The 15,248-nt window shown below is 40.2% G+C and overlaps 1 protein-coding gene across 1 annotated transcript in view; it reads left to right on the top strand.

Annotated features, from left to right (window-relative positions):
• Positions 1-15,248, top strand: part of LOC145764311 (titin-like) — a 208,059-nt gene that overhangs the window by 149,114 nt on the left and 43,697 nt on the right. The window contains 27 exon segments of the mRNA XM_082575929.1: positions 124-274; positions 378-529; positions 3,220-3,442; positions 3,752-4,009; positions 4,270-4,414; positions 4,491-4,616; positions 4,710-5,011; positions 5,141-5,352; positions 5,685-5,869; positions 5,957-6,157; positions 6,270-6,471; positions 6,595-6,692; positions 6,843-7,053; positions 7,433-7,553; positions 7,823-7,992; positions 8,378-8,739; positions 9,231-9,493; positions 9,751-9,932; positions 10,159-10,390; positions 10,475-10,598; positions 10,819-10,973; positions 11,126-11,390; positions 12,403-12,613; positions 13,034-13,221; positions 13,634-13,835; positions 14,276-14,508; positions 14,757-15,062. Coding sequence (XP_082432055.1) covers positions 124-274; positions 378-529; positions 3,220-3,442; positions 3,752-4,009; positions 4,270-4,414; positions 4,491-4,616; positions 4,710-5,011; positions 5,141-5,352; positions 5,685-5,869; positions 5,957-6,157; positions 6,270-6,471; positions 6,595-6,692; positions 6,843-7,053; positions 7,433-7,553; positions 7,823-7,992; positions 8,378-8,739; positions 9,231-9,493; positions 9,751-9,932; positions 10,159-10,390; positions 10,475-10,598; positions 10,819-10,973; positions 11,126-11,390; positions 12,403-12,613; positions 13,034-13,221; positions 13,634-13,835; positions 14,276-14,508; positions 14,757-15,062 — 5,480 coding nt within the window.

The raw sequence follows: 15,248 nt of genomic DNA, 5'->3' as shown, positions 1-15,248 counted from the left end.
GGTAACCGGCTCTGAGTCAAAAGCCTCTACAAGTATGCGAAACTACTAGGAATAACCTATCAAGGCTTTTCCAGTCCGAGGATAAAGATTCAAAACAACCAACCAACTGCATTGAATTTGTAGATGTTCCTACTGCACCTGGGAAGCCGGAAGTGACACAATCGACCAGCACAAGTATGGTTGTGACGTGGGAGCGACCACAATCAGACGGAGGAAGCGAGATAATTGGTTATTATCTTGAGCGCCACCACAAAAAAGGCTACCAGTGGATTCGGTGAGACCCCTGTTATTTTTTGGCCTAATGTCGAGAAGTCGAAATAAATATTGCTGTTTTCAAACGTGTGAATCGATCAGTGAAGGTTTGAGTTAATTTACAGATGCAACCAGAAACCAAATAGCGAGAACAGACTTCGTGTGAGCAATCTGTTAGAAGATTATGAGTACGAGTATCGGGTTGCAGCTGTGAACAAAGCTGGGACTGGACCAGTCAGCGAATGCTCCAACCTCTACACCGCCATGGACCCCATTTGTAAGTTGTTGCTGTCACAATCTTTGCATTGCTAAGGGAGTAGATTTGGATCGGTCTGATTTGCAATGGTGCAGAATAACAATGCTGCCACCACTGTTGACTGGATAGCTTGACGAATCTAAATCACCTCCCCCAGGAATCGACTTTTAATTATTCTTTACTTTGTGGTTTTATTTAATCATTATTGACCGTTCGTTATGTTTATATTTACTTTACCAACTGCAGAAGTGGTGGTTCAGTAACTTTAGTGACGTGTGGTAAGGCGATGTTGCTTTAACCAGGCGCCAGCTTCTTATTGAGTTGCTTGCGCGTTTGGTTACTCCCAGTAGAAAGTAGAAAAGTTTGTCAATCGTAAGAATCTGCATATGGTTTGGAGGTTTTATATGGTGTAAAGGTCAAGGTTATTATCATTCATGTTTACCAGAACGACAGGTAACATCTGCTAGATTTGACATTGTTAAAAAGTCGATTCAATTTATTTTTCATTGCCAAAATGTAAATAAAAAGACGTTTTAGAAATAACAAGAAAAAGTTGAATCAATACAGTTCAGTTCAAAGGCTGGACTAAATGTAGCTTTAAAGTTTTATAAAGATGAGATATCGTTGGGAATGGCAGTTGAGGTTGTTAGATTAGGAATTGATGTGCCTACAATATTCTTTGACTATCGTAGCAATATCTTAAAGAAGGCTTTGTTCAGTTCAGTTGTGTTTATTTCTGACCATAACAGCGAAAACAACACACGTCAACATAGCAAAGGTCTAGAAAAAGGTAGCAGCGACTAAACGCAAACGTTAAAACGTGCTTGAGAACGAAATAGGTTATTAGGTTAAAAGAAAATTGGCACGGTCGCAACACCTTCAGAAAAATTTAAGACAAAGGAGGAATAAAAAAATTACCAGCAAAAATAAAAGCAACATGTATTCAGACGCTTTATTCGCTCATATAGTTGATATTTTCAAGATTTGTATGAACAGACACTTGCTATGAGGATCAGTGATGGTGCGTTATCAAGAGTGCTGATGGTCGTGAGGGGTAACACATTTTGATGCATTTAGCTCATGGCTTAGTTATATAGCTTAGCTCAGAGCTCATGTTTTCAGTCAAAATCCTTGTATTTGATTCAATATTTTAGACCCAAACAATATCATTTTGCTTAAAATTAGGGAATCTCGAGAGTACGTTTCATCATCTGTTAGCTTGTGTTAACTGTCTACTTTTGTCAATGATTTCCCTGGAGAATGTTTGTTTGAACTAGCGTTACTGTACTGTGTAGCCAGTTTTAACTTATCAAGACAGTATTATTTGATAAGACGATTAATACTAGCGTAGGTACTCTAGGTAGGCTGTTCAAGCAAACTTTTCAAACCAAATCTAAAACTAAACTTTTGTTAAGGTTTTAGCCGTCCAGAATTTGTTAAGGTGACACAAGGACTACATTTTATAATAAAAGTAATTTGCGTTCTTCTGGTGACTATTTACTAGGTTACCTCCTGATGTTAAAGATGATAACTAGCTTTTGTATTTCCGACGTTTCGTCAGTCAGCACGACTGACTTTATCAAGGTGGCTAAAACAGGTTAACACAACCTGTTCAGCAACGATGGCACAACACAAAAACGTACTGATAAAATGAATAAAGTAAGCAGCAAGAATCAGAATTAAAACACGCAACAAGACACCTAGAGGTTAAACTGAATGCAGTGAATGCCTAAAACCAGTAGGCTGCTTTCCAACAGCGTAAATTTATCTATCTATTGGGCCACCGTCAAGAAACATTGAAAAGTCATCAGACAAGACAGAAACCAAGGGAATTGGCAATAACAATGATAGAGAAGACGCACTGAGAATGGAAAAGGTGAAGTTAAAGTTAAAGTAATTTTTTGTACACAGAGGGAAAATTCTGACCATCTTTCTGGTTGAGAGCATGTTGTGCTTTCTGGTTTATGTACCAAACCAGTACATAAACCAGAAAGCACAACATGCTCTCAACCAGAAAGATGGTCAGAATTTTCCCTCTGTGTACAAAAAATTACTTTAACTTTAACTTCACCTTTTCCATTCTCAGTGCGTCTTCTCTATCATTGTTATTGCCAATTCCCTTGGTTTCTGTCTTGTCTGATGACTTTTCAATGTTTCTTGACGGTGGCCCAATAGATAGATAAATTTACGCTGTTGGAAAGCAGCCTACTGGTTTTAGGCATTCACTGCATTCAGTTTAACCTCTAGGTGTCTTGTTGCGTGTTTTAATTCTGATTCTTGCTGCTTACTTTATTCATTTTATCAGTACGTTTTTGTGTTGTGCCATCGTTGCTGAACAGGTTGTGTTAACCTGTTTTAGCCACCTTGATAAAGTCAGTCGTGCTGACTGACGAAACGTCGGAAATACAAAAGCTAGTTATCATCTTTAACATCAGGAGGTAACCTAGTAAATAGTCACCAGAAGAACGCAAATTACTTTTATTATAAAATGCCTGGTGAACAGTCTCTCTCTGTTTTTAGGACTACATTTGTTGTTGCAACTTTGGCTGATTTTGTCTTAAAAGGAAAGTAAATGTCATTCCGAAAATAAAACAATAGAATATGATTTTTTGCGTATGCACGAATGGATTTGTTTTTACTTATAAACCAGATTTATCGTAACGTTTCGTTTAAAGTTGACTTTATTTACATTTATATTTGATTGTGTTTAGACCCCCCTGGAGCACCAGGAGTCCCCTCTGTAAGTGACACTACTAAAAGCAGCATATCACTGGAATGGTCGAAGCCTGCTCATGATGGTGGGGCAAACGTATCTGGATATAATATGGAGATGGCTTGCGGGGATTCCGATCAGTTTGAGGTTGTCAGTGGAGCAGAGCCAATACAGGGCACGGAATACACTGTGACTCGTCTTCTATCCGATGCCAAGTACAGGTACATGTAACTTTTAGTTGAGGAACTATTTTGTTGTTTTTCTATTGTTTTTATTTAACACCTCAAAGTGCCACTTTTTTTTCTCAATCTTGTACTGCAATGCGCAGTATGCTGAGACCTTTCGCTTCCTCGTAACAGATAGGCTACCAACATTTTTGCTGCCTACATCCCGAAGTAAGACCTTGCGTGATGAGTGATGATAGTGTGGGGATGGAAAAATTGGCCACTTTTTTGTAAGAAAGCAGAATATTTTTGTGGCCAACCTTACAATTTCTACTTCATAACAAATTCGTTGTGGTTATTACGAAGGTTTCGCGTGAAGGCTATTAACAAAAGCGGGACATCCGAGCCTAGCGAACCGACAAACTCTGTCAGCCCCGTCGAGATCGTCACCGCTCCCAGTTTTGAATTGGACGCAGACTTGAGGAAAGCACTGACTGTTCGACGAGGAGGTTCCATCCGTCTATTCGTTTCTATCAAGGGGCGACCGAACCCCACCGCAATGTGGTCAAAAGAAGATGGATTGCCAGAGCACCGAAGTACAATTGATACGACGCCATCATACAGGTCAGACCACGTTTAAAATAATTGTTTATCTTTAAAAAGAGTAACTTAACAAGAGAGGACGCGTTAGACAGATCGATGTGGAGGCAGGGTGTGAAGGCGATTGCGGCATTTGGAGGTGAATCCGGCCACCCTCGGTAACGGGGACATCACCGGATTAAAACTGGACTACTACTACTACTAAAAAGTGATGTAACAGTACTTGATGATGCATTTTCACCAACTTTTTTGCGTTTGTTTTTTATCTGAACAATTTATTTCAGCTTGTTGGTCGTCACAAATTGCAATAGACAAGACGCCGGAAAGTATGAGCTGTTGTTGGAAAATTCAGCTGGAAGTAAAATGGTCAATGTTGATGTAAAAGTGCTGGATTCTCCCGGCCCGGTTCAAAATTTAGGAGTTAAAGACGTAAGTCAATGGGTTCACCCATACTCTTCTGACATTGGTAGTGGCCAACACTCACACAGTTCATTTTGGATTTTAGGTGACACGGAACTCTGCATTCATTATGTGGGACACCCCAAAACAAGACGGTGGTTCCCCAGTCACCCACTATGTAGTTGAAAAACGATTGTCAACCAGGAAAGCTTGGACGACTGTTTTGACTGAGGTGATGAAACTGCATAGCTTTGTAGCCTATAGAACAAACCGCTGTACAGGACCTCGTTTAGAGTAATTACTTATGCCAACCGTTTGTTTACAGGTTGAACGAGAATCACTTAAAGTTACCGGACTTACAGAAGCGGAGCAATACTATTTCCGAGTCCTTCCAGTTAACAAATATGGCGTTGGTGAGCCTGCGGAGACCAGGGAGGTCGCTAAAACATCGGAAATACCTGGACCTCCTAACTCTATAACTGTGCTGGAAATAAGCAACTCTTCAGTTTCTCTGGCTTGGACAAAACCAGATACAGACGGTGGAAGTCCAATTTTAGCTTACTTATTGGAAATGCAGCGAACCGGAATGGATGCTTGGGTGACGAAAGCCACTACAAACAGTTTAAAGTAAGATAATTTTCATTGCAACACATAGGTATTGTGTTGGTAGCCTACCCGTCAGCGATGAATATAACGTTTCAAGCTGGACATTCCTTATGCTTGTTTCCCATGCTTAACAAATCTTTGTTTCTTCAGGGCAACTGTAGGTGATTTGAACACTGGCACCGAGTACAACTTCCGGGTTCGGGCCAAGAACAGCGTCGGAACTAGCGAATCCACCTACATCCCACATCCGATAATTGTTAAAGAAGAGATCATTCAGCCAGATATTGATTTATCGAGTCTTTACATGGGATCTATCACTGCGAAAGCTGGCACAAATTTGTCGCTTAAACTTCCAATTTTAGGTAAAAAATCTGCAATAAAAGTAAAAATTAGTGCCTTTTGTAACCGGCAAATTAGGCGGTATACCAAGCTTTTACTGCATAATTTTCAGGTTGCATTGCAAATTCATATATTTACGTACATATTTTATAAACATAATTTTTATATCTCCGTATATATATAAATGTATCCCTCTTTTGCAGTGTGTTTAAGCAAACGTAGAAAGAACGAGAATACTGCTGAAGATGCTGATGCTCGCATGAGAACATAATACGTAAATAGACCAGAAACCTGAAAACAGGTCGTTGGTATCTACATTGTGAAATAATGCATAGTTTTGCGTTTTGTTTTACAGGAAAACCCATTCCTACAGTGGAATGGAAACGAGACAATGAAAAGATTCGAGAAACACCGCGCGTCAATACAGAAACTTCTGGTAGTTTCTCAACGTTGGTGATAAAGGACTGTCACTGCGCTGACGCCGGAACGTACATAGTCGATGTCACAAACTCAGCTGGAAGCAAGTCCATACCAATAAAAGTAAGAATCCTTTAATCTGACTTGGAAAAGTCCTTCTAGATCATGTCACTGCTTCAAAAAGTTAAATCTTAACTTATGTCATTATAGGTTACTATTTTCGACTGTCCCAGCCCACCGCGAGGCCCGATTGAGTTCACTAATGTCAGCGCAGATTCGCTGACCCTCTCGTGGACAGCTCCTGAGCACGATGGGGGGGCACAGGTCAACAATTATGTCGTTATGAAGCGTGAAAAGGATGTCGAGACATGGACAGAAGCGGCTGGCTCTGTGGTGCGAACCTCACTGAAGGTTAGTACTTTGTGAGATTATACTGTTTTGAGTCAATTATTCCGTGGGTAGCAAACTGTTAATTTCACAACATGTTTTAAAACTTGTGTCATTTTTAAACTTTTGCTTTCAGGTTACCAAGTTAACACGTGACCAAAGCTATATTTTCCGCGTTTTCGCCGAGAACCGTTTTGGTCGTTCTACGCCACTTGACTCTCGTCCTGTTCTGGTGGAATACCCCTTCAGCCGACCTGGTGCTCCTGGGCAACCTGAAGTTGTCAAATCTACTCGGGATTCTGTCCTCATTGAGTGGCAAGAACCTAAATCTGACGGAGGTTTGTATGTGCTAATTGATGAGAAATATTGGACTCCCTGAAAACCTAAATAATACAGTTGTACAGTGATGCCATGTTGGTATAGATTTAAAGCAATTCAAACAGAACATTTCGCTTTTACAGGAAATAAGATTTTTGCGTACCATGTTGAGAAAAAGGAGCGCAATGCGATCTTGTGGACGCCTGCCTCTCGTGCTACTACCAAAGACAACAGCTTAAAGGCATGTATTGAACAATATATCATCGTCGTATGTTACATTTGTTGGCAGGATGATTTAAGTGGGCTAAAGCAAAAAAGAGAGTGGACTGCATCGCTGCAAAAGCAACGCAAAGTTATGTCGTTCTCACGCTCAAAGGTGTGTTGTTTTTAGGTTTCTGGTCTAACAGAGAACTTGGAATACCAGTTCCGCGTTTGTGCTGAAAACCAAGCTGGTATCGGGAAATTCTCCCGACCTTCGGAATCTGTGACTTGTCGAGACAAGGTCTCACCCCCCGGTCGACCTTATGGGGTTGAGGTCAACAGGTCCGATGTGTTGTTGAAATGGGAAAAACCTGACTACGACGGAGGGTCAAAGATAACAGGTACACAAACAGATGATGTCAAATTAAATTATTGCCTCTTGCTTTATAAAGTCTGTATATGAACCTTGTTGTGAAACAGATTTTATTGCTCATTGAATGTTGATTTTAATTTTTATGCAATGCTCTCTTGAACTGAATAACTTTAATTGATAATAACAATGACAATCTAGATATTGATAGTTAAAGAAATTAAAGTATTCTCATCTTGACGGCTGTGCAACCATCTCATGTTATATATGGCCTACCGTTGGGTTACTGAACATTAGCTGATGAAATCTGATTCTAATCCAACGTCTCATTTCAAAACCACTATTTAGCCATTTGTGAAGATTAGTGTGTTTAAATACTGATCTCATAGTGATGATGGTAATTATTGCAGGTTATATTGTGGAAAGGCGGGAGCCTCCAGAAAAGCGCTGGTTGAAATGCAACTTCAGCAATGTGAGCGAAACCAGTTTCAGAGTGACAGGCCTGACTGAGCATAAGGATTACATGTTCAGGTTGGTCGAGACTTTTTATTTATTTTTGGGTCATACGATTTCATGTTTGTAATCAAGTTCTCAAGAGCAAAATATTTGGAATGCTCATTGCTTACTCAATTTGATTAGAAAAAAGCGAGTTTGGTTTGAGAACTGAACTGTTTTTAATCGTTTAATTTGTGACACTGATGATGAACACGGTTTAGTTTTCGAAACGTTTGCTAACCTGAGTTTAGTTTCAGATTTTGTGGTTGGTGTTTTCTACGGAAATTACTGAAGTTTTATTTTAGGGTTTCAGCCAAAAATTCGGCCGGCAGCGTCTCTGAGCCGTCTGAGTCCTCAGAGGTAGTGACGTGCAAAAATGAAGTTGTTCCTCCTCGAATTGAATTCGATGCCGCTTTGAGAGACACAATGACCGTGAAATCTGGTGACAGTGTCAAGTTACAGGCTTTTGTCTCAGGTAGGATATTGTACAGCGTATAGTGTTTTTCTTAATGATCAAGGAAGGCAAATGTTTCATACTCAATTGCTGAGCCTGAAGGAGAGAGGCATAAGCCAGTCATTATTTTAATCTTTGGCACTAAGGAGAGTAGAGTGACCAATGTGTTTTTTTCGGCCGCCTTTTTTTTCAGCAACTATTCCCACCCAATTTATGACACCCTGGGTAGCGGTGAGCGGTGTTTTTAAACACCCAATTCACGCCGGTTATCGAACCAGCACCATACTGTTGGGAAGATACCGCCTTATCCCCAATGCCACATCATGTGATATCATGTTAATGGATTGTTTGCAAACCACAGAGCCACACTGTTCAAAAGTGACGTTTGTGAATGATGTTGTTGCAGGCAAACCCTTCCCTTCTGTCGAGTGGGAGAAGAACGGTCAGCAGGTTGAAAGCAACAACTTGATGGACGTTGTCAATAGTGACGATGATAGCATCGTCCATATCCGTAATGCCACGAGGACTGATTCTGGCCAGTATACCATTCACCTTAAAAATGCTGCCGGAGCAAGAAGCTTGACCGTCAGCTTGAAGGTTTTGGACAAGCCTGGTCCTCCTGAGGAGGTGACTGTCACTGATGTAACTGCTTCGCAATCGCGGGTCCGTTGGGTAGCGCCAGAAGACGACGGAGGTGCTTCCATCTCCCATTATGTCATTGAAAAGCGAGAAACGAGCAGACTGGCCTGGACGTCCGTTGCCACCGAGGTGAGGATGACAACTTGGCGCAACATTTATTTCACAAACTCTTGTAACAAAATATTTACTTCCGATGTAACTTTGGCGTTATCTTGTGACCCCTAAAACTGCTTATGGTCTTCTTGTACGGTTGCATTTGTGGCGTTTTGAAATACTCGCTGGTTCTTACTTCCACACATTGGGTATTGGTTAGTTTATGTTCAATCGCTATAGTAAGAACGCACTATCAAATGAGATCGATCTTTGTGATAATGATGATGGTGATAATTTCATAGGATGAATGTTTCTGTGCTTTATTTTTGCGTGAATCCGCGTTTGTTTCGTCGTTCTATCTGTATCAATCGCGTGTGTGTTCATTGAGGCACAAGACGTTTGCCTTGCATTCTTGTCTAAAAATAAGGATGTTAAACTGACTTTATTTTTTTATAATTTATCTAATTACTGTTTACAGTTTCCGACGTTGTTTTACGAAGTTTAAAAAACCCATTATTACTACTCAGGCTCAAGGGAATGTCTTTCGTGTTAACAACCTCATCGAAAAGAATGATTACGTGTTTCGAGTGATGGCTGTCAACAAATACGGTCAGGGAGAGCCCAGGGAGTCGACTCCCTTTAAAGCTGAAAACCCGTTTGTCCTTCCTGGCAAACCCACCGTACCAGAAATCAGCAGTGTCGCTCGAGATTCGTGTGTCGTGACTTGGGAACGACCCAAGAATGACGGAGGAGCTGAAATCACCAATTACGTATTGGAAAAGCGAGAAAAGTAATTTTTATTAATAATCGTGTTTTATTTTGTTTCCGTTACAACAACATACAGTGCATTGCGATTACAATGCAACGCAGCAGGAAGCAGCGAAGAGACATATAGTCGTCAAGTCAGCTGCTCCCATTATAACCAGCCGACTAATTTTGCTTGTATACTTTATAGTTGATACGATGTTACACCGATTTCAATCTCATTTTGCGACATTGAAAGGGATCACATTATAGTTATGTCAATGAATTGTTTTTGCTACGAAGGCGCAGTAGCCGGTGGTTCAGAGCGTCAAAGAAGAACATCACGGAATGCCGGTTCCGCGTCACCGGATTGTCTGAAGGTACTGAGGTAGAGTTTAGAGTGGCAGCCGAGAACGCGGCAGGAATAGGAGAGCCATCCGAACCGTCATGTTACACCCGAATGGAAGATCCGTCGTATCCTCCTGGTACGTCGTCAGCGTATGTTGAACAGACGTTGCACAATGAAGTCTTATTGGTTCTATTCCACCGTTCCATAGTGTTTTAATTAAGCTCGCCAATGGGGCAACAAGCTATTTATGTTTGTTTTTGTTGTTTTTATTAAAAATACACACGAGTTATTTTCAGTGATTAATTAGCTCAGCAGGAACTGAAACAAAATTCAGATAACTCGGCAACCCCTGTATTTTCCAGGTCCTCCTGAAAGAGCGAGAACAACAAAAACAACACGGAGCAGCGCTACAGTGACATGGAATAAACCTAGCTATGACGGAGGTAGCGAAATTTCCGGTTTCATTGTGGAATACGTTGAAGCAAAAGATGGCTTGGAGAATGCTGATTGGTTGAAAGTTTCTATGACACAAGATCCAGCCGTGAACGAACAGACCGTGATGGGTCTCACTGAAGATAAAGAATATTATTTAAGGTTCATTTCACGTTGATAAAAAGTCTCATCGTTTTGTTATTTTTCTGGATTGACCGTTATTTAATCGTGCTCTTTGTAACACAGGGTGGCAGCAATCAACAAGGCAGGAGTTGGAGAATTCGCTTTGATTAGCGGAAAAGTTGTCGCAAAAGATCTTCTCATTCCCCCTGACATAAATCTCGACGCAACTCTTCGTCAATCGCTGAAGGTGTCACCTTATACTGTTTGTATTATACGCATGTATTGTATAATATGCTGTTTGATAAGTTTTTTTTTTTCAGTACCTTTTTGTAGTTTCGAAACTGTTTTTTATTGTTGTTGTCTTTTCTGCCTTGCATTGGTCATACATGTTTAGCAGCAATAGGCGGTGAAACAAACTCAAAATTTAATAATAAAAAAAAAAACTTGCAACGTTGAATGCATTACAGGTTCACGCTGGAAATTCCATTCGACTTTTCGCAAATTACCAGGGAAGTCCCCCTCCCTCGGTAACGTGGCGCAAAGATGAAAATAGCCTTCCAGACCTTGCCCATGTGGACACAACAGACAGCACAACGCTAATGCTGGTCGAAAATGCTACCAGGTAAACATTTTTCACAAAAATATAAAACCTTCTTTTTTAAACCCCCCAGTACTTGTTGAGTAGGAACACGTTTGAAGATTAATTTTAGTTTTCGTGGTTCTCATCATTTTCTAAAGCCAACCAATGCTGAGGTTCTACCTGTTTGCTTTCAGACTGGACACGGGAAAATATTCGTTGACGCTGGAAAATAGTGCCGGAAGTAAAACCGCGACCGTGAACGTCACCGTGTTGGCTTCCCCCGCAGCTCCAGTAGGTTTGAAAGCGAAAGATGCGACCGTGGACACCGTCACGCTGACGTGGCAGGCCCCTGCTAACGACGGAGGGAGTGTCATCAAACATTACATTGTGGAAAAGAAAGAATCGACAAAGAAAGCATGGTCGACTGTTTCGCTCAACTGCGTGCGGACAAGTTTCAAGGTGATAACGTGATGCCGCGAATTGAGTGCGTTAGAACAGCTAAGCAACCAACTTTCATTTTTAAATCTTTATCAAAAGATTTTTTTGGATTGAGCTTTGTCTACTAGCAGCCGCACTGACTTGTAAAGTGCGATTGATGCTTGCATTATTAGCTTAGAGTAGATAGCACAGAAATTGACATCCTCTGGACAGCGTTAAGTCATTGGAGTCAAGTGACAAGACCCTTGAAGATAAGACATCAGAACAAACTTGCAAGCAGTCTGACAGGCTTTTTATTTAACATATTTCCGTATCAGAGACCGACGTTCAGACGTTTTCGGCGGACTCTTTAGCGTCGTGAAAGACGTTTACTAAAATAACGCTATTAGATTAGCTTTCCGTTTAGTTGAAAGCTATTGCTTAAACATTAGGTCAGAAAAGCAGTGAAAGATTCAGTATTTCTCTTTGGTACGTTTCTAAAATAACAATGCAACTACAACTCAAGAGTATAATACAGAAGTTGCAATTTTAAACAAATAAGCAAGACTTGTTTCTACTATCTTAGTTCTATCTGCCTAATCCGCAATAAGCGTGCAGAGATTGACAGCAAGACAGTGTATGTGTGCTTTTCTGTGTAAGCACAGCTTAGTCTACCGAGCTGTAGCTGAATATTCGAAGAGTTCTTATTATACTGCTTATCTATACAAAGTAACCTTGTAAGTTAATGGCTGCCTGTTTGCTACATTCATAAACAATGCAATTATGCATGATATAGTAGGCTACACTGTATTTATTGTTGTTTGGTACACTTAGGTGAAACGATTTCGAGAAAGCTCAATTTCAAAACTCAGAAAGCGTTTAAAGCCAGTGGTTGGATTCGATGTGTGTGAAAGACTATTACCACATGCTTTTCCTATCACTAGCTTTCCTTTTTGAACCACTAGCGTATGAAGTCGACAACAGAGAAACTGTTTCGTCAATATAAAAAAAAGTAACCACAAGTCGTGTTGATAGACCAAAATATTTCCACTAGGTGCTGAACTTGAACGAAGGGATGAGCTACTTTTTCCGAGTCATGGCAGAAAACGAGTATGGCATTGGAGAAGCATGTGAGACACCTAACGCAGTGAAAGCATCCGAGGTTCCTAGCGCTCCAGGACGAGTGAAATTAGTGGAAACGACAGCTAACAGCGTGTCGTTAGCCTGGGAACGACCTGAATCGAACGGAGGGAGTAAAGTCACAGGTGAGGTCATTTTGCTAAAAATCTATGAACACTGCTTGCAATTGTATTGCTTTTTTGTTTTGTTTCAAATGTAAATTTGTTCTTCAATTTGGTTTCCACTTGTTATCTTTGTAAACATTACAAGATATTTTATGATCAACTTATCCAGAGTTATTAGAAAATTAGGTATTAAAAAAGCAAGGTTCCACCTTAACTTGAACAAACAGATTATTATGCCATGATCACAGGAATCAATTACTCACTATAGTGAATTATTGAATATAGTGAATTATTGAATTATTATTCATATTGTTATTAAACGTTTTACATGCTGACGTTACACGTGTCGGTCAAGCCTATGAAATGCAACCTGATAAATAATTCGCTACGACGTTTCATCAATCTCTCATTTATTTTACTAGTTGTGTTTATTTCTGTCAGGCTACTTGATAGAGTATCGAGAAGCAGGCTCAGATCACTGGAAACAATCTGCCCAAGTCAAAACTCTAAACGGAACGGTCTCTCGCCTTTCAACTGGAAAAGATTATCACTTTCGAGTGAAGGCCATCAATGAGAACGGTCTCGGGGAGGCTCAAGAGCTAGCACAACCGGTTACGGCAAAGGACCACGTAAGATCAGCAACTAGCTAACAGTAGAAGCAAACGCTTAACCAAAAAATGATATTCTGTTGTTTTATTGTATTTGTTTGTTTTCTAAAGATGGCGAGGGCACTTAACCTGCAGTAAAAGTTATTTATTGCAAGGGCGTACATTTGTGGAAGATACTCAAAACACGGATATCAGTTTTATTGTCTTTTTAATGGATGCATCCTACCTAGAAAGTAATGTGTCTTGAACTTTGTCTACTTTTAACAGCCAACTTAATGAAATCAGCGGTAATAGGATAACTTGAAAATGTACTGGAAAGGAAACTTTACATGAGTTGCAGAGAATAAAATTTTTGATGCACAACAACATAATGAGCCATTTGTTTTATTAATGATGGTGCTATTCTAACATTAGTTATGAATGTTTTTTCCAGGTGGAACCCCCCGACGTGGACCTAGGCGGACTCCCCAACCTTGTGTTCTACGGGAAGAGAGGAACAGATATAAAAGCAAAGATTACACTCCGCGGGAAACCAATTCCCGTGGCCCGGTGGCGACGAAATGGCGCCGCATTGCGCCAGACAAGCCGAATAAACGAAGAGACCGTGGATGACGTAACAACATTGTTTATTAAAGGTAAAGTTTCTTTTGTTGGAATTGAATGCTTTTTTGTTCTTGGTACTGGATTAGTATGTAATCATCACACGTAATTTTTGGTGTGTTAAACACAGATTGACTTGATATTGTTTTTGTTCAACGTGAAAGGTTTGTCGTAGGTAGCTAAACTTGTTGTTTACATAGTTTAGTCGTTCTGCTGAAACGTTACTCTAGGGCCTCGATTACATTACTGATATAGGGTCTGGATTATATTGCATTATAACTGGAATACGGTAGGCACTGGGCACCGTAATGTTTTTTTGTTTTTTTATCATTGTTGAAAGATAATTTTAACAATCATCAATGTAAATTTTCATTGAAGTTATTTAAACTTTCTATTACCAGATATCAGACTTTTTTAGATATCTTTAATGATGCTAGATTTTGAAATCAGTAATTCACTTGGTATTTACTTTCAGATTGTATCGCTGAAGATGCTGGAGAGTATGAGTTGGTTGTCAGTAATGTTTTGGGGGAGAAAATCGTTCCATTGCAAGTAGTGGTTTACGATAAACCCAGTGCCCCCCAAGGTCCAGTGCAATTTGACACCATATCTGCTGATTTTATTGTCCTCTCTTGGGGAGCACCTGTTTCTTCTGGAGGATGTGCAATTTCAAATTACATCATAGAGAAGCGAGAAGTCACCAGCACGGTAAATTGTTAAATCCAAACAATATTCTTCTAGTATTGCTGAACCACCATAATGTGCATATGTTTCAGTGAATTCTCTTAAAATGTTGAAGTGAATGTGTTTTTATGTGTTTTTAAAAGTGTTTTTATGTTTTTGCATCGATTAAATTTCTAGCTATTTCACCCAAAATGAGCCAGTCGCTCACGATATCATGGGGACGATGACGTATTGACATAATCACGATCACAATGAATCTTCTTCATCTTCAGGTATGGAGCATTGTATCAGCGTCATGCGTTCGAGCCACTACAAAAGCAACCAAGTTAAGTGCAGGAACAGAATATTTATTCCGAATAAAAGCTGAAAATCGATACGGGATTGGTCCTGCTCTTGTATCAGACCCCGTTACGGCTCAGCACCCCTACAAAGTCGCTGGAGCTCCCGGTGAACCTCAGGTTGTCAGAGTGACCAAAGACTCTGCATCTCTTCGATGGCCTGAGCCGTCAAACGACGGAGGGTCTACGATAACAGGATACCAGATGGAACATAAAGATAGAAACTCGATCATCTGGCAGGTTTGTTGGTATTCCATAATTTGTTTTTGGTTTTCCTACGTCAACTTGACGTGATGGTTACGGTAGCAAATTTTATTTGAATATTTATGCTTTCATGTTGATGTCAACTTTTTCAAAATAGATGCCATTGCTAGTCAACGTGGCCAGTTAGCCATAGATTTGTTAGATATTTGCTGCAACTTGAAA

This window comes from Aplidium turbinatum, chromosome 2 (assembly GCF_918807975.1).
Source record: "Aplidium turbinatum chromosome 2, kaAplTurb1.1, whole genome shotgun sequence".
Taxonomy (NCBI): domain Eukaryota; kingdom Metazoa; phylum Chordata; class Ascidiacea; order Aplousobranchia; family Polyclinidae; genus Aplidium; species Aplidium turbinatum.
This window is presented reverse-complemented; position numbering and strand designations above follow the sequence as displayed.